Source organism: Xyrauchen texanus, chromosome 35, assembly GCF_025860055.1.
Source record: "Xyrauchen texanus isolate HMW12.3.18 chromosome 35, RBS_HiC_50CHRs, whole genome shotgun sequence".
NCBI classification, from domain to species: domain Eukaryota; kingdom Metazoa; phylum Chordata; class Actinopteri; order Cypriniformes; family Catostomidae; genus Xyrauchen; species Xyrauchen texanus.
This window is the reverse complement of record NC_068310.1, coordinates 8,168,295-8,187,594: the sequence shown is the minus strand read 5'-3', so window position 1 is coordinate 8,187,594 and position 19,300 is coordinate 8,168,295. Positions and strand designations below refer to the sequence as shown.

The window sequence follows — 19,300 nt, the reverse complement described above, 5'->3', positions numbered from 1 at the left end:
ACGTGCCGGAGTATACGTCGACCCCAGAGGGTTAAATTGCCTGTCACCCTCTTATCTCTGAGAGCTAACCATGCTGACAAGCTCCTTACAATATACAGTGCATCCGGAATGTATTCACAGCTCTTCACTTTTTTCACATTTTGTTATGTTACAGCCTTATTCCAAAATGGATTAAATTAATTATTTTCCTCAAAAGTCTACAAACAATACCCCATAATGACAACATGAAAGAAGTTTGTTTTAAATCTTTGCATATTTATTAAAAATAAAAAATGAAAAAAATCACATGTTGTTAAGTATTCACAGCCTTTGCAATGACACTTAAAATTGAGCTCAGGTGCATCCTGATTCCACTGATCATCCTTGAGGTGTTTCTATAATTTTGATTGGAGTCCACCTGTGGTAAATTCAGTTGATTGGATATGATTTGGAAAGGCACACACCTGTCTATATAAGGTCCCACAGTTAACAGTGCATGTCAGTGCACAAACCAAGCCATGAAGTCCAAGGAATTGTCTGAAGACCTCTGAGACATGATTGTATCGAGGCACAGATCTGGGGAAGGGTACAGACATTTATTTTGCAGCATTGAAGGTCCCAATGAGCACAGTGGCCTCCATCATCCATAAATGGAAGAAGTTTTAAACCAACATGACTCTTCCTAGAGCTGGCTACCTGGCCAAACTGAGCGATTGGGGGAGAAGGGCCTTAGTCAGGGAGGTGACCAAGATTCCGTTGGTCACTCTGGTTGAGTTCCAGAGATCATTTGTGGAGATGGGAGAAACTTACAGAAGGACAACCATCACTGCAACACTCCACCGATCTGGGCTTTATGGCAGATTGGTCAGATGGAAGCCTCTCCTCAGTGCAAGACACATAAAAGCCCATTTAGAATTTGCAAAAAAGCACCTAAAGGACTCTCAGACTATGAGAAACAAGATTCTCTGGTCTGATGAACAAAGATTGAACTGTTTGGCCTCAATATACTTAATAAAACCTGGTCCCAAGCACTCAAGACCTCAGACTGGGCCGAAGGTTCACCATCGAACAGGACAATGACACTAAGCACATATCTAAGACAACGCAAGAGTGGCTTGAGTGGCCCAGCCAGAGCCTGTACTTGAACCCACTCAAAAATCTCTACAGATGCCTGAAGATGGCTGTCCACCGATGACCCCCTTCCAACCTGACAGAGCTTGAGAGGATCTGCAGAGAAGAATGGCCCAAATCCAGGTGTGCAAAGCTTGTCGCATCATACCCAAAAAGACTTGAGGCTGTAATAGCAGCCAAAGGTGCTTCCACTAAATACTGAGTTAAGGGTCTGAATACTTATGTCAATTATGTTCAGTTTTTTCTTTTTATTAAATTTTCAAAGTTATACATAAAATCTGTTTTTTGCTTTGTCATTATGGGGTATGGACTGTAGATTGATATGGAAAAAAATTTATAATTTAAAGCATTTCAGCATTAGGCTGCAACATACCAAAATGTGAAAACAAATGAAGGGGTCTGAATACTTGAATACATTGTGTGTACAGTATTATGATATACTGTAACATTTCTGATACACCACATAGCAAATTACACATATGGGCATGACAAGTCATGACTTTTTGTATTTCTTTAATAAAACCGAACGCCACCCATTGCTGCTCACTGTGGCGGACTGGGACTAAAAATAGCCCTGAACTTCCTGGCCAAGAGCGGCCCACTTCATCTGGCCCATAATACACGATAACATAACATACCGGCTCATTTATTTTATTTTCTGGCCCAATTAAAACATTTTGTGTTGAAAAAATAAATTTCTATTGACAGCTAATATTTGTAAAAGGGTCCATTTTTTTACTGAAGGATCCTGAATTAGTGGGTATTTATCTTAATCAAACATTACATTCCTAAAACCATTTAATTCCATTTACTTGATTTCCATTTCACTTGATAATTTCATTACTTGCACAGTTCCAGAAAGAAGCTTGGACATCTGGCTGAATGAATGTTTCTCATGATATAATGGTGGATTAATGATTAAATAAATAATTGAAATGAGTCTTGTGGACTAATCGTGCCTGTGGACTGGCAAGTGAAGGAAAAGCAGCGAATTAGTGCTTTTTTTTTTATTAATGAAAAATTATTTGATTAATTGTTCCTGCAATGCATGAAATTTCATGTCAAATACACACATAACTGTGTAAATGTTTGTTTCCTGCAAAACAATAAAATAAAAAATGGCCAGAATATGTGCAAAAGTGAGTGTTAAAACACCAGTTAAAATAAGGAAGCAAAGTTGGGCAAACGATATAAATAAAATTACATATTTTAAATAAGGCCTATAAACACAACACCTTAAAGATATATATATATATATATATATATATATATATATATATATATATATATATGTAAAGTATAAAAATATGTTCAGTCTGTGTGAGCGTTTTTCGATGACATGCAAAAGTGCAAAACACTAACACAGCCATCCTTTAAATAAAGTAAATCTTTCAAGAATTAAATGAATATTTAAGACACAAAGTAATATTTTTCATAACTTATTTTTTTGCATTTTTGTCAGGCGTGAGCATTATTCAGCAAAGTGCGCAATATATGTTCAATTTCAAAGTGAAATTAATTGATGTAAACAATGTGATTATATGTATATTGATTATTCATGTATTTTTGTGCAATGAAATGTTTGTGTCCTAGGCGTCTGCCTATATCACTTTAGGACATTGCTCAGCATCCCACTGGGAAAGCTCCTGGTGCTCACGATGGCCGCCCCTGGATGCTCAGATAGTAGGCTAGCTATATGCTAGACTAATTATGAGTTAATAGTCATTATGGTTAATATTTTAAGTTATATATAATTATTTAGCAACCATCAGAGCATGACAAATTATTAAGGAAAGCATTCACTATTGCTCATACTTAAGAATAGGAATTAAAAAATAAACACTAAGTATTTAACTTGGAAGTGTTTCATCCTGCAAAGTTTGAGATGAATAAAATCTCAAATCATTCGGCGTGTTGAGGAGAGTTGTGCTACAACTTTTCTAAGTGATCGGATCTGCGATTTTGAACTAGCAGACGATAAAATGAAAGGAAAAAACTCATAGACTTACATTGAAGCAGGGACATAAGATATATTCATCTAGGGATGAGATAATCATGGTGAGTTAGGGGTGAGCTCCTTTGACTTTAGCCAGCAAACAACCATCTAACAACAACCAAGAACACCCTAGCAGATACCTAACAATGCCTGGTAATTATCCACAACACCCTAGTATCATGTCGGTAACATTTGCACGGGCAAGCACTGCTTACGTTTTCTCAAGAACATGTAAAAAATCTTGTTGTAATAATCATTTACACATGGTTTCTTTGCAGGATGTTGCAGAATAACCAGTTGGAGAGATTGCCCAGTGAAGCCCCATGGGAATTACCCAATTTGCTCTCTCTGTAAGTACAACACACTTTAAGAGATCACAAGCAAATGTGGGATGTAAGAGATTTACATGGAACGGTGGCATATATTAAAGCAACATTTCTTTCCAAGTGTAAACCTCCCAGTTTTAACCACAACACAGCTTAATGGCTGAAATACAACACAATTGACTTTTAGTGATTAGTTTCTTCTGAAATGTAATTTTGCTTCTAAAATTTTTCAATCATACAACAAATTATTATATTACTCTTTCAGAAAGACCAATTTAAAAAAGAAAAATGAATTAACAACAAAATATCTGAGAATAAGTGGAACTGCTCACTCTCAAAATACCTCTTTGACCATGTATGAAGTTCATGTGTCAAATGTTATATCATATGTACTATACAAGCAGCATGAGTAACACAGTAAACTATTTAGTACCCCAGTCTCTAGCAGTGGGGATATTTGGCCTATCACTGTAATCTAGCTATGAGGTAACTCTCTTGATGCAAGAAAGCCCAGTTATTTATATGCCTATTAGGACCATTAGGCTCTTAATCAAGAACTCCCCACCAGGGAGAATCATGTTTGCAATTTATGACACACATGGCAGTTGTAAAACAGGTTTTCTTTGACTGTACAATTGTCAAGCATGTACAGGTTTTGGTTATAGATTTTCTTCTAAATTTTTCAATCACTGGCATAAACATAGCCAAGGACATATGTATTTGGACAACCTTGTAGTTCACGTCAGATGCGATCAAACAAATAAAGAACAGATAAGTAAACAAATTCTTAGTAGTTTTTGTGTGGTCTGTACAATCCAGATGATTACAAACTGAAAATGAATTGAGCAGATTTGGGTTTATAGGTTTTCTCAATGAGATATTAGCTTTAAGATAACTCACAAAAGAGACAAATTATCCAGAGAGGCCAATCAAGATACTTGAGGAGGTAAAATATAACGTTGTCACATTTAATATCAGAACAATCAAACAGATGAACCTTTACAGGGCTCCTTGCGAATCTGGAACCCATGAGGGAACTGCCAGAGACTGTGCTCTGGCTCCTGAGTGAGCACTGGTAGATTCAATGAGCAGTGAAGAGCATAATTTTCCATCAGTTACTCTTCCCTTACCTTTAGGTCCAAATGTTTCCCTCCTAATTGGAATCACACCCCCTTGCTAACTGGTCAGAATCCAAATATTGTCTGGGATTTTGTCTGGCCTCATCCATCTGCTCCACTCACATCCACCCCTTGATTCCTTTCAGTTACTCCGTTTTCCTGATGCCAGTCAGCATCCCAGAGTGGAGCCACACACCCACCTTTTCCAAATGAATAATTCCATGTAAATATCCATGTGCTCATTTCCTTCTACCTTTGCAAGGATGTTCTCTTACGAGAGGTTCTCTCGTATTGCGTAAGCTAGCTTACGCTACGGAAAGATTAATCTTTTCTGAGATATTGAAGCCAAAAAATTATCCTTAATTTTAGTATCCATTGTCAACGCAGTGCGGCAGCTGTGGACCTTGAGCGGGCTAGCTAGCGAGCTCATAGGTTGCTCTGCGGCAACTGCCGTAGCCTATAGACGAGCTTGGGCGAACTCGCATCCAATGAAAGGCGTCCTGGGACTGGGGCACGCAGAGCTCGCCCTTACTGAGGGCAGATGCGATTTCTGCGAGGAGCTACCGATGTCGACCCTGCGGGCTCGACTCGAAGTGCTCAAAGCAGAAACCGCCGCGCCGCCTTACCTTCAGCCGCGCAGGAAGAAGCGCCGCTCACAAAGGCTGCCGGAAACTGTGGTTGAAGCGACTGCCTCGCCGGAGCCTCTCCCTCGAACATCGCTTTCACCCTCCCGCCCCGGGCGCAGCGCAGTTGCCGCCGGCGGCCGCACTGCTGCCATCTTGGATGACGAGGCGGAGGATAAGGGCCGCTGTTCTATCATGGCTCGGACAGCAGGAGTGGTCAGGCTCCCAAGCCTCCTCCTCGGCCCAGGAATCCAGCAGGACCAGCGCCGGGTCGAAGGGGAGTTAACACGCCTCCTCACACAGGCCGTCGACCGCCTCGGGCTCGAGTGGTCACCGCCCCTGAGCAGGCACCCAACAGACTCGGCGGCTGCTTTCTTCAAAGCCATCGCCGCTCTACACCCGCGGCCGGGCCGCTCCCTTCCTGCCGGAATTACACACAGAATTTGCAAAGTCGTGGAGCAGCTCCTTTTTCAGCCAGGTCCCGTTCCCACGTCTCCACCTCTCTCGCGTCGGTGGGCGGCGCCACTGAGAGAGGCTACTCCTCCATCCCCGGTCGAGGACTTCGGTAGCAGCACACCTTTGTCCGCCCTCCGCGAGATGGCGTTCCAAGCCTGTGCTCCCGTCTAAGGCCTGCAGAGTGACTTCCGCCTATGTTGGCCGCGCCTATTCCGCCGCCGGCCAAGCGCATCTGCTCTGCACTCAATGGCGTTTTACAGATCCTACAAGCAGACCTTCTTCGGAGTGGGATGAGAAAGGCAGGCACCCAGAGGCTGTTACTGATCTACTGGCCGACAGACCTCGCCGCCAGCTACCAAAGCTGCAGCCCAAGCTCTAGGGAAGTGCATGGCCTCGCTGACTGTGACCGAGAGACACTTGTGGCTAACACTAGCCGACATGGGAGAAGCAGAGCGCTCCACGTTCCTCAACGCACCGCTCTCTCCGACCGGTCTCTTCGGCTCCGCGGTGAGTGTTTGTTGACATTGTTGACCGCTTCTCAGAAGTCCAGAAAGCCACCCAAGCCATGAACCTCTTCCTGCCGCGTCGCGCTAGCTCCTCTGCAGGCCGCTCACGTGATCAGCCTCCTGCACGAGCCTCTTCACAGCGCCCAGTTCAACAAACTCAGACTTCTCAGCGTCGACAGGGCGGCCGCCCTCGATTGCACTCAGACAGCCGCCGCAGACCGCCGCCCCCCCGCGGGCCTCGATCTAAGGTAACGCTGAAACCCGAGCAGCCGAAGTCTTCCTAACTGTGTTGAACAAACGACAGCTCAGTCCCGCCGAGGCCGGACTACCGTCAAAGCTTCGCCCCCTGTCAGTCCCCTTCTCTCAGGCTACTGCAGTGGTAAATTTAGCAGCCAACAAGCCGGTGACACTGCCCGCTTGCCTGCACTCAAACGCCGTTTTCACAGCGACCCAAATAAATCTTGTAAAGAGCAAACATGTCTTATGTGTAGAAAATGTGCCCACAACCCAGTGTTCACCCCTACACACAAGCATAACACATCCCGTGCCCCTATCAGAGCACGCTCTCATAAAGCGGTTACGAACCGCTCGAGCGCTAGAGTCAATAAATGCGCCCTTGAATACGTGCGCGCGCCCATTCTCTGCCCGCTCTGTTACACGGCCAGCAAACATTCCTCTGTGTGTAAGTCCCGTGCCCATGACTATGCTTGCGCATCACGTAACAGATGTGACTTTTTCCCCATTCATTCCGATCGGGAAGTCACTCACAAAACAGCCTGTTCATGCTGTCTGCGAGCAATCATGCATAAACACACTAAACGCCCCCACATTTTGTTCAGCGCTCTGTGTGCGGCAATCAGAGCGAATTGGCCATTCACCCTCTAGCGTTACGCTTCAAAGCGTGGGAATCTATTCCAGGGATATCCAAGTGGGTGTTAAGCACAATACAACAGGGCTATTTGCTACAGTTCGATCACCGCCCTCCTCGCTTCAGAGCGCGGCTCGAAACCACTGTGAACACGGAAGCAGCATGCATGCTTCGTTCAGAAATAGCAAGCCTTCTGTGCAAAAGGGCCATAGAGAAAGTGCCACCCTCTCTGAGCGAGTCGGGGCTTTACAGCCGTTATTTTCTTGTTCCCAAGAAAGACGGTGGCCTCAGACCCATATTAGATCTCAGGGTTTTGAACAAGGTGCTTGCAAAAAGACCGTTCAAAATGCAGTTCGATCGCCGCCCTCCTCGCTTCAGAGCGCGGCTCGAAACCACTGTGAACACGGAAGCAGCGTGCATGCTTCGTTCAGAAATAGCAAGCCTTCTGTGCAAAAGGTCCATAGAGAAAGTGCCACCCTCTCTGAGCGAGTCGGGGCTTTACAGCCGTTATTTTCTTGTTCCCAAGAAAGACGGCGGCCTCAGACCCATATTAGATCTCAGGGTTTTGAACAAGGTGCTTGCAAAAGACCGTTCAAAATGCTTACAATCAGGAAACTCCTCGTGCATGTGCGCCAGGGGACTGGTTTATTTCTCTCGATCTGAAAGATGCATACTTTCAGATTCAGATAAATCCCGTCACAGGCCATTCTTGAGATTCAGCCTGACGGCCAGGTTTATCAATACACCGTCCTTCCGTTCAGCCTGTCCTTAGCACCCGTACTTTCACGAAGTGCATGGATGCTGGCGCTCGCACCCCTCGCGGAGTCAGGGTTTGTGAATTTTGAACTATTTGGACGACTGGCTGATTATGGCACAGTCACATATGGAGCTTCTGTCTCACAGAGCAGTTCTCCTCAGCCATCTGAACAGTTTGGGTCTTGCAGTCAATTGGACCAAGAGCTCACTACAGCCCAGTCAGACAATTTCCTTCCTTGGAATAAAACTAGACTCCGTGGCAATGTCGGCTCAGCTTATCTACACAGCTGCAGCCGTGTTCAGCGACTAGCCGCATCTTTTCAGATGAACAGCCTCACGCCTCTGAAGAAATTCCAGAGAGTGCTAGGTTACATGGCCTCAGCCGCAGCAGTACTTCAGCTGGGTTTACTGCACATCGCCCGCTTCAGCATTGGCTAAACACCCGCGTCTCGCCGGGCTTGGGCCACAGGCCGCCAGCCCATCAAGGTGACTCAGACCTGTATTTCAGCTCTGCAGCCCTGGACAGTGGCCGAATGGTATCAGCGGGGAGTGACAATGGGAGCTGTATCTCGCCGAAAAGTCATCTCGACAGACGGCGTCCAACACGGGTTGGGGCGGTCTGTGAGGGCTCTCGGTTTTCGGCCTATGGTCAGTTCAGGAAAAGCTCCTTCACATAAATTGTCTGGAAATGATAGCGGTCGAGTACGTGCTCGTGCGCTTTCTCCCGGTCATTCAGGGTCACCACGTCCTGGTCCGTTCGGACAACAGATCTGTGGTATCCTACCTAAACCGTCAGGGCAGTGTCAGATCCAGGAATCTATTCCATCTGACGAAACGCATACTGAGTTGGTCCCAGTGCCACCTGCGCTCGCTGAGGGCAACGCATGTGCCAGGCCACCTGAATGACGGCCCGGACAGACTGTCCAGAGACAATATTCCCCCAGGGGAATGGTCCCTGCACGCTCAAACAGTCCAGACTGTAAGGTATGGCGGAGGATCAGTGGCTTTAACAGATTCCCGAACAAACAAGAACTTACTGTTAAACCCCCCCCCCCCTAATTACTGAAATAGCGCCAACCAGCCTCCACAAGCACAATAAATGTATTGACAAAGAGACAATGAACTATTGACAGAGAACCGCATGTGACATCCGCATGCTCACCACGTGCTTATCGTGTGGACAGGAAGGGGGAAACTTTGAACGTAACAATGTGTGTGTGTGTGTGTTTTTCAGTTAAACACAGAACTGCATATTGCTAATGAAATACGTGTAATCCCTGTATGTTGTGTATTTCTGAGGTATATCAAACTCGTTAGAACTGTTTCGTTGTGTGTTTTAAACTCTGAGGCCTCATATTTAATAGCCTCAGTGTATATTCCCTTATTAAGTGTACCAAATATACTTTTCTTGGTATCAAATTAAACCTTACAATTTGGCCTAGCTAAATTCGAATATAAGATCTTCAGTAGAATGATATTACGTTATGTTTTGCCATCTTTTGAGTCATTCAGCCCAAAATCTCTTACCGTCATAAACCCAGCCAGAAACATGCAAATGAGCCGTGACGGAACAAAGGAATCATTCTCCTGCCCAGAGTAATGGAGGCCTTTACGACCTCCAAAGGAATGTTCAGAGAAGTGCTGACCCTCCCTTCATTCTCTTACTGAGAAAGAGAAATGAACCCTGTTAATCCTATATATATATTCTATATATCCATGTGATAAATATTGACATGTATCTAATGTGCCATCTCACATTTTCCCTTAAATGTGCTTGATCTATGTTTTCTTGCAAACTAATGGGTTAATGTTTCAGACTTTGCATACTATGGTTAACCAAAATCATATGTGTGGCATATTTGGTCTCTATAACTTGGTATTTTGAAGATTGAAATGACTGTGTACATGATATGTCGATAACAACAGCATATTAGTATTACCAGTATGTTTCCTATTTTCTTTCTTGCACATGCAATGGGCAATTTTACAACAAAGAGCAATAAACCAAATTCCCGCCTAGAACTCAAACCCTTCTTATTGGTCGAGCCAATGAGAGGTGGGACCTGTTTCCCGAGGGTATAAAATTGCTGCGCCCACTTCCTCTTCTTAGCTCTATCCTCTCTCTTATCTCTTCGCTCTGTTATGCTCCTCCGGCTTCCTGCCTTTCTGGTTCTCTGAGCCTTGTGCTCTCTCACTCTCTCGCTGAATCATGCCACACTAGAAGGCCCCAAGGACTCCCAAGCGTGTGCCAGGCTACGGCCTCGACTGCCCATTCACCAAGATCCTCTGACTCTCACTGGTTCTCTCTCTCATCAAGACAACATCATCAAAGATCAACTGGAGCCTCAACAAATTGCATCAGGACAGTTTAATTCAAATGGGACATGCAAGTATCAAACTTAGTCTCATTATTTGATACATTAAGTATCCTTAACCCCTTTCTAAAAAGGGCGTGTCAGAACTAATATGATGGTTTGCTCAGGCTGTTGATCTGCTGAACTTCAAACAATGCTATAACTTCTTGCCTTCCTGTATTCTGCTTCAGCCCTCTTTCCCTTGGTAAACTGTATGAATGTATGTATATGTATGTTAGAGTAGTTTAAATGTTTAGTCTAGTTAATAAAGTCTTGTTCATGTCACATGTAAAGTTGTCTGTGTCTCAAGCTCATATCTAAAGTCACTAATCATAGATTTTGACTACTTGCTCTTAATACTTAGTAAGAAAGACATTTCCCTTGCCCCGGAAATGTACATTTCTATTAATTAATTAATTAATAACCAAAATTGAGTGTTCACGGGATGAACCGAGTATTTGGTTGTAATGTTAATGTAGCTACATCAAGTTAACCCGATTAACTGATCCAAATATTCATAATCGATTATAACAAGTTATGATTGATTATTAATATTTCATAGATCTGATTCGCTTCCTAATGGTGGAAGAATATAGAGCTGATTCGCTACATAATGGTGGAGAATGTGCGGGCATGATTAAACAAAGGTTATGAGCTTGAACCACTGTCAACCTAAAAGTGTGCATTGAATAATTCCGGTCAGAATAGGACATGACATGCGAAACGGCATTTGCTTCACTAGTTGCTGGCTTGTTTGGATGCGGATAAGGTGATGGCTTGAATTGACATCTCTACTGTAGTTGAAAGAGTTTTAAAACATTTAAGCATATTTTCAAAAGGTATCAGTGTACGAGTAATATGATTTTAGCGGAGAAACCCTAATTTCAGTATTAAAGTGTAAGTCTGTTTTGATGAAGGAATCTCAGCTCAGCGGCATGTAAACTGTACCAGAATTGATTGCTTAACCTGTTTCTGATGAAGAAATCTCAGTACAGTGTTATATAAATGTAGATTTGGGCGATGCTCCCCTTTTCACAGTATAAAGGCCTTACAAATTATAGTTAGATTGATGTCCTTCATCTAAACTTTATCTGTGCATCTAAAAGGCTTAGCTTCCTGGTGATCAAACCTGTGTTTCACTCACTGAAACTCTGAAGTGCATTGGTTCCCATGACAACGACTTGTCACAGGAAGTGCTCACTCCAGATAGCACGTGTTTCCTTCCGACGCCATTTTGTAAACAAACCAGCCTAGATGGCTAAGCTAACCCAACTTAGCAGCCCCTTAGCTTAGGCTAAGCTAACTAATAGCTTCAACAGTTAGCTGCTAGCATAATTTACATGAAGCCTTTATCTACAGCTTGTGTGCATGCAGAGTGAAGTGATCTAAACCATTTTCCTTTAACCCCATTTCTGGTTTCTGAATTTTCACTTTCTCTTTCCTTAACTTTAATTCTTCTCATCTAACTTCACCTGCACCTTTCAGGTGCATCCCTTACTGAACGCTGTTCAGCTAAATTTGCAGTTACTTTGTTAATTAAATCTAAAAACTTAATTACATGTAAACTGTTTAGATAGAGAATAATTTTTATAGTTATTGGGAACTTTCAATGGCACGTTGACTAAACTTTATAGAGGGACAAACACATTGTGTGGTCTTGAACACGCAACAGCTGTGACCAACTATAGAATGATGTCCAAAGCAAATCTAATTGTTAATCATAAGTGCTATTGATTATTCCCAATACAAGGTTATTCTGCTATTTTAATCACTTCTTCAAGTCTTTTTATTATTTTTACTAATAATAGAAGTCAGCTATTAATTTTCCCATTTAACCCTCTTGGTCTAGTGTGGTTTTATTTCCCCATAAAACTGCAAAAGTAACTAGACATACTTTTCTTCTCGATTTTGTGTTTATTTGCAACAAGTTGCTTAAATTTTATGAGCCAGCTACACTAGTAATCTAGACGATTTCTATGGCATAATTTTGAGCACCACTAATAGACACAATCTAATAGGAAAGCTCTTTTCTTCCTCTTTCTTTCTCCTCTTCATGTGTTCAAAGATCAAGCCTGTTGTATGCTATCAGTAAGTGCTGATAAATAATTTGACCCAAAGAAACATCTTAAGTCATTTATTAAATCTAGGCTTACGCTCTTTTAGCAAAGCCACTCAGATCCACACAAATCTGAGCATCCTGCTATTTGCAGCTAAGATAGTAATAATCAGGAACACATTTCAATTGTTAACCACACCTAGCAAAACCTAGCTGTACATTATACACCTTGCTGTCTCACTTTGCCTTTAGCTCCAAATTCTGTTTGATCTTGCATTAGTCTCTTGCCCTTACTCTCACCAGAAGTGTGCCAAAATGTTGCAGATGCTCAGCCTAACTGCCCAGATGGCAGGCCAAAAGGACTGGCTAGGTGTTTTGAGGAACACCCTTTTATCCATGGCTGCTGACGACCTTCAGCAACAGAACAAAAAGCAACTGGAAAACGAGGGAAAAGAACTAATGACAGACGACTCAAACCAGAGGTATGAGCACAAATATCTGACTGAGGTTATCGTCCTGGCCCACAACCTCACAGGTTTGAAACAGGAGGTAAACAACCTCAAACGCCAGATCACTGAGTCCCAAACGGAGCTGACACATGCTAAAAACCGCATAGACCAGCTAGAGATGGAGGCTCAGGACAGACACAAGGACCCTGGCAGAAGGGAGTCACAGGAGGTAATCCACAGACTTCAAACGGCTCTGACAGCTGCTAAACAACAAGAGCAGTTGGAAAAGACAGCTAGAGAGCACCTGGAAAAGGTACTTTTTCACAAAGATTCACTGTTAAAAACAGCAAATTCTGAACTCTTGGACAAAGATGCCAGAATCATGGCCTGTGAAGGTCAACTGAATGTGTCCAGAGCTGAAGTTAAAGTGCTGACTCAGCAGCTGGAAAACACCAAAGATGAACTTGACATGGTCCAACGAGAACTGAGACACTCTTACCTGCTGCAAAAGGAACCACAGCAGGAGAGACATCTCACTCCCCACTTGCAATCAGCAGAGAAACCTCCCCCAGCCAAGCACAGATTTACAAAGGGGAGACAAACCCCACTGCTTAACACGTCATCGGACAGTTTCCTTAAAGCTTCTGCAGCCGCGGAAGGAAAAGGATTGATTCAGACGAATCTTGAAACGACACGTGTAGCGACACTCAAAGACCTCAACCGAATGGCCAGACATATCCCTGCATTTACACCAGAGCTTGCAGGAGACCACGACGTCCACGCTTACCTGCGAGACATTGACTTTCACCTGCAGTCTTTGATGAGTGTGAACCATCAAGATAGACTCCATCTGATCTGGATCACGTCCAGCCCAGAGTTGCGACGCTTTCTGGCTCGACAGCCAGAAAACATCCAGTCTAACTACCAGCAGCTGAAACAAGCCATCATAAGGGAATTCTCAGAGTCTAACAACGGACTGATCGCTGCCCTAGACACCAAACAGGGTCGGCATGAAACTCCCTATGTTTACTACCACAGACTCAGACGAGCTTACTTCGGAGCTCGCAACAAACCTGGGATGGAGGAGGACACCAGCTTCAAGAGCCTTTTCCTCCGAAACCTCCATCCTATGGTAAGTCACCATTTAGGCATTATGGCCTGCCCCCACACAATGCCTATCCAACAACTGCGTGACCTGACACAGAAGGCCTTTAACAAACACAAGGCCTCACCCAGCAAACACCACAGGACGTCCCACAGCAGTCTACAACAACATCCTCCTGTACACCTTTCAAACAGGTGCCAAACAGAGGCTGCACAAAGACAGCTAGAAACGCCTGTTACTGAGTTACAAGAGCTGCTAGCACTAGCAAAAGAGCTCCTGGAACAGAACTCCCCTGAGGAGTACTGGGAAGAACAAACCTCTGACTCTTGCCCAACACCACTCAGGCAAGCTCAAGTCAGCACTGCTGCCAGAGCAGAGTAACACTGCAGACTTCAGACACCTGGTGACTGGGTGCCGAACCAAGGGCGAACGGCCACCTGCTGCCCTTTTGCTACCAGTACTAGGTCAGTCTGAAACTCTCTCCACACTACACAATGCCCATAACCACTCCCTGCAGCCACAAACAAGCACCTGCCTCAAACGAACTGACTTCATAATGACAGGTGACACACTGTCAAGGCACCTGCTGCCTCTGCACCTGCTGCAGAGACCTGGATGTGGCTACTGTCTACATCACCCACCGTGGAACAACCACCTGCTACAAAACCCTCATGATTCACCTGCCATCCGCCATTGTGATGATTGTCGTCCGATGATGTCTCCAACAGGGACACCACCTGGCGAAAAAGGGGGACTGTAAGGTATGGCGGAGGATCAGTGGCTTTAACAGATTCCCGAACAAACAAGAACTTACTGTTAAAACCCCCCCCCCTAATTACTGAAATAGCACCAACCAGCCTCCACAAGCACAATAAATGTATTGACAAAGAGACAATGAACTATTGACAGAGAACCGCATGTGACATCCGCATGCTCACCACGTGCTTATCGTGTGGACAGGAAGGGGGAAACTTTGAACGTAACAATGTGTGTGTGTGTGTTTTTCAGTTAAACACAGAACTGCATATTGCTAATGAAATACGTGTAATCCCTGTATGTTGTGTATTTCTGAGGTATATCAAACTCGTTAGAACTGTTTCGTTGTGTGTTTTAAACTCTGAGGCCTCATATTTAATAGCCTCAGTGTATATTCCCTTATTAAGTGTACCAAATATACTTTTCTTGGTATCAAATTAAACCTTACAATTTGGCCTAGCTAAATTCGAATATAAGATCTTCGTAGAATGATATTACGTTATGTTTTGCCATCTTTTGAGTCATTCAGCCCAAAATCTCTTACCGTCATAAACCCAGCCAGAAACATGCAAATGAGCCGTGACGGAACAAAGGAATCATTCTCCTGCCCAGAGTAATGGAGGCCTTTACGACCTCCAAAGGAATGTTCAGAGAAGTGCTGACCCTCCCTTCATTCTCTTACTGAGAAAGAGAAATGAACCCTGTTAATCCTATATATATATTCTATATATCCATGTGATAAATATTGACATGTATCTAATGTGCCATCTCACATTTTCCCTTAAATGTGCTTGATCTATGTTTTCTTGCAAACTAATGGGTTAATGTTTCAGACTTTGCATACTATGGTTAACCAAAATCATATGTGTGGCATATTTGGTCTCTATAACTTGGTATTTTGAAGATTGAAATGACTGTGTACATGATATGTCGATAACAACAGCATATTAGTATTACCAGTATGTTTCCTATTTTCTTTCTTGCACATGCAATGGGCAATTTTACAACAAAGAGCAATAAACCAAATTCCCGCCTAGAACTCAAACCCTTCTTATTGGTCGAGCCAATGAGAGGTGGGACCTGTTTCCCGAGGGTATAAAATTGCTGCGCCCACTTCCTCTTCTTAGCTCTATCCTCTCTCTTATCTCTTCAGCTCTGTTATGCTCCTCCGGCTTCCTGCCTTTCTGGTTCTCTGAGCCTTGTGCTCTCTCACTCTCTCGCTGAATCATGCCACACTAGAAGGCCCCAAGGACTCCCAAGCGTGTGCCAGGCTACGGCCTCGACTGCCCATTCACCAAGATCCTCTGACTCTCACTGGTTCTCTCTCTCATCAAGACAACATCATCAAAGATCAACTGGAGCCTCAACAAATTGCATCAGGACAGTTTAATTCAAATGGGACATGCAAGTATCAAACTTAGTCTCATTATTTGATACATTAAGTATCCTTAACCCCTTTCTAAAAAGGGCGTGTCAGAACTAATATGATGGTTTGCTCAGGCTGTTGATCTGCTGAACTTCAAACAATGCTATAACTTCTTGCCTTCCTGTATTCTGCTTCAGCCCTCTTTCCCTTGGTAAACTGTATGAATGTATGTATATGTATGTTAGAGTAGTTTAAATGTTTAGTCTAGTTAATAAAGTCTTGTTCATGTCACATGTAAAGTTGTCTGTGTCTCAAGCTCATATCTAAAGTCACTAATCATAGATTTTGACTACTTGCTCTTAATACTTAGTAAGAAAGACATTTCCCTTGCCCCGGAAATGTACATTTCTATTAATTAATTAATTAATAACCAAAATTGAGTGTTCACGGGATGAACCGAGTATTTGGTTGTAATGTTAATGTAGCTACATCAAGTTAACCCGATTAACTGATCCAAATATTCATAATCGATTATAACAAGTTATGATTGATTATTAATATTTCATAGATCTGATTCGCTTCCTAATGGTGGAAGAATATAGAGCTGATTCGCTACAAGACGTTATGGCACCTATTCGGCAGAGCAGAGATAGACCTCTTTGCGTCCAAAGAGAACTCTCACTGCCAAATATTTTTCTCGAAAAGCGAGGACGCGCTGGCCCAGGACTGGCCCAGACGCCTGCTTTACGCCTTCCCTCCCGTCTCGCTATTGCCACAGGTAATGCAGAGGATCAGGGAAACGCGTCACTCGGTGCTCCTCATAGCCCCGCTGGGAGAATCAGACATGGTTCCCGGAGCTTACGCAACTGTCACTGACAGCGCGTGGCCATCCCAGTGAGAGCAGATCTCCTCTCTCAAGCTCGCGGCACAATCTGGCATCCCCACCCAGAGCTGGGCGCTGCATGCGTGGGTGATCAACGACTACCCGTCGCTCTGCCAGAAGGAGTAATAAACACCATCATACACGCTAGAGCCCCTTCCACGAGAAGACTCTATGCGTCAAAATGGTCTGTGTTCTCAAAATGGTGCACCGACAGAGACCTGGACCCGCGGACATGTGGGGTGTCGTCGCTGCTCAGTATTTCTACAAGAGCTGCTGGATAAGGGCAGATCCCCATCCACGCTCAAAGTGTATGTGGCGGCTGTTGCAGCGTTCAGCTGAACCCCTGCACGGCCAGTCATGGGGTAAAAACAAGCTGGTCATCCGCTTCCTCAGGGGAGCTAGAAGGATGAACCCCCGCGCCCCATCGGTTCCTATCTGGGATCTTTCTATAGTTCTCGAAACTATGAAAGCCCCCTTTCGAATCACTTCAATCCGTGGATTTGAAATACCTTTCACTCAAAACCGTTTTCTGACTGCCCTGTCATCAGTCAAACGTGTGGGAGACCTTCACGCGCTGTCTGTCAGCGCTGCGTGTCTTGAGTTTGGACCAAGTGACTCCAAGGTCATTTTAAAGCCTAGACACGGCTATGTTCCCAAGGTGATCGGTACTCCTTTCAGAGCACAGGTCATTTCCTATCGGCGCTGCCAGCATCCGATAGCTGACGCGACGCCAATCTCCTTTGCCCGGTCAGAGCACTGAGATTGTATACTGCGCGCTCCACCGCTTTCAGACGCTCTGAGCAGCTTTTCGTTTCGCTCGAGGGCGCACCAAAGGTCTCGCCTCGAAACAGACACTATCTAGATGGATAGTGGACGCTATTGCTGCTGCATACGCGTCAAAAGACCTGCCATGCCCGTTGGGCATTAGGGCTCACTCCACTAGAGGCATGGCATCCTCGTGGGCATGGTCCAGCGGGATTTCCATTCACGACATATGTGTGGCAGCGGGATGGACTTCCCCTCCACCTTTGTCAGATTTTACAATATGGAAGTGCCCGCTCTGCAGGCAAAGCTACTAGTGGTTTAATACGCTACAGCTCCCTGGTGAGCTGCACTGATGGGACACATTCCACACAGACCGGCACCGCCGCTCTGTCGCTCCCTTCCCACTATGTGCTTATGTATTACACAATCAATGACCCGCATTCTTGCCGGCCAAATATTATTTCCCCACTCATAAGGGCTCCCCGGGTCCCCCCTTAATTCCCTGGGGCTCATACAGTGGATGCTTGGCGCGACGGCGTTGACAATGGGTTCCCGTAGCGTAAGCTAGCTTATGCAATACGAGAGAACCTCTCGTGAAGAGAACGTATCGGTTACCTAACGTAACCTCGGTTCTCTCTAGATGAGGGAACGAGTATTGCGTAGCCGGCACGTGCTTTCGCGCCACGGCGACTTTTCGCTTCAGTCAATGAAAACCAGGGTTCCAGCCTACTGAACTACACTTATATGCACTCAAGTCACGGCCATTTTGGCGGGCTTTGATGCAGTGAGCGCGCGGACGCCTCTCATTGGATGCGAGTTCGCCCAAGCTCGTCTATAGGCTGCAGCAGTTACCGCAGAGCAACCTATGAGCTCGCTAGCTAGCCCGCTCAAGGTCCGCAGCTGCCGCACTGCGTTGACAATGGATACAAAAATTAAGGATAATTTTTTGGCTTCAATATCTCAGAAAAGATGAATCTTTCCGTAGCGTAAGCTAGCTTACGCAATACTCGTTCCCTCATCTAGAAAGAACCGAGGTTACGTTAGGTAACCGATACGTTTTCATTAAAGTCATGGTGTACAAATTTAATTCCTTTGCCACCAACAGAGATTTTTCCATATGGAAAACATGCCTTGATTCAGAAGGGGCTCCAGACGCTCACAGACTGTGTCCAGATCCTCCCAGCAGTGAGGCAGAGTTCTAGCATAGGTCCAGCCGATTTACGCTCACTTTCAAACACCCATAACAAAGAATATGCAGTGATTCAGCTAGGTGCTCTATCCTGAGTTCCCACAACAGTATAAAGGCATTTAGTTCTCAAAAAACATGTAATTTAGGGTAATGATAATATAGGGATCAGTTAACCACTGGAGGGGGGCTGTAAGGTTTAAAGTCCACTGCAGCCCGATGTAGACAGAGGGAAGATGGGTTGGGGCAGGACTGAGAATTGGGGATGAAACTAATCTTTGTTTCATCACTAGAGTTTAGGACTTTAGGCTATACTTGCTATGCTCAGCACAGAGCATACTTTGATTTCAAGGCCACTCCCCACCCCAGGATTTCATCTTTGAAATACTGATCTGATAAAGACTTGTATCTAGTAAAAAAATAACACCTTAAACCAAGGCAGTACAATACCTCTTCATCATATGCTGCCAACAAATGAGACCCAAAAAGTAACAACAAAAGCAATGTTACACACGTTGTTTTGGGTCTTGACCATCTTTAGCTTGATGTTTGAGATATCACCAACAAGATACCAGTGTTCAGTTTTGATCACCACAACATAGCATAGTGCAAAATTAAGTA

At 44.4% G+C, this 19,300-nt stretch overlaps 1 protein-coding gene across 3 annotated transcripts in view; it reads left to right on the top strand.

The window, feature by feature from the left end:
- The window catches only part of LOC127629311 (leucine-rich repeat-containing G-protein coupled receptor 6-like), a 184,814-nt gene that overhangs the window by 124,457 nt on the left and 41,057 nt on the right, over nucleotides 1-19,300 (top strand). For all 3 annotated transcript variants that reach the window (XM_052106471.1, XM_052106470.1, XM_052106472.1), the window contains one exon: nucleotides 3,385-3,456. In XM_052106471.1, the coding sequence (XP_051962431.1) occupies nucleotides 3,385-3,456 (72 nt within the window). The remainder of the gene's footprint in view (nucleotides 1-3,384; nucleotides 3,457-19,300) is intronic.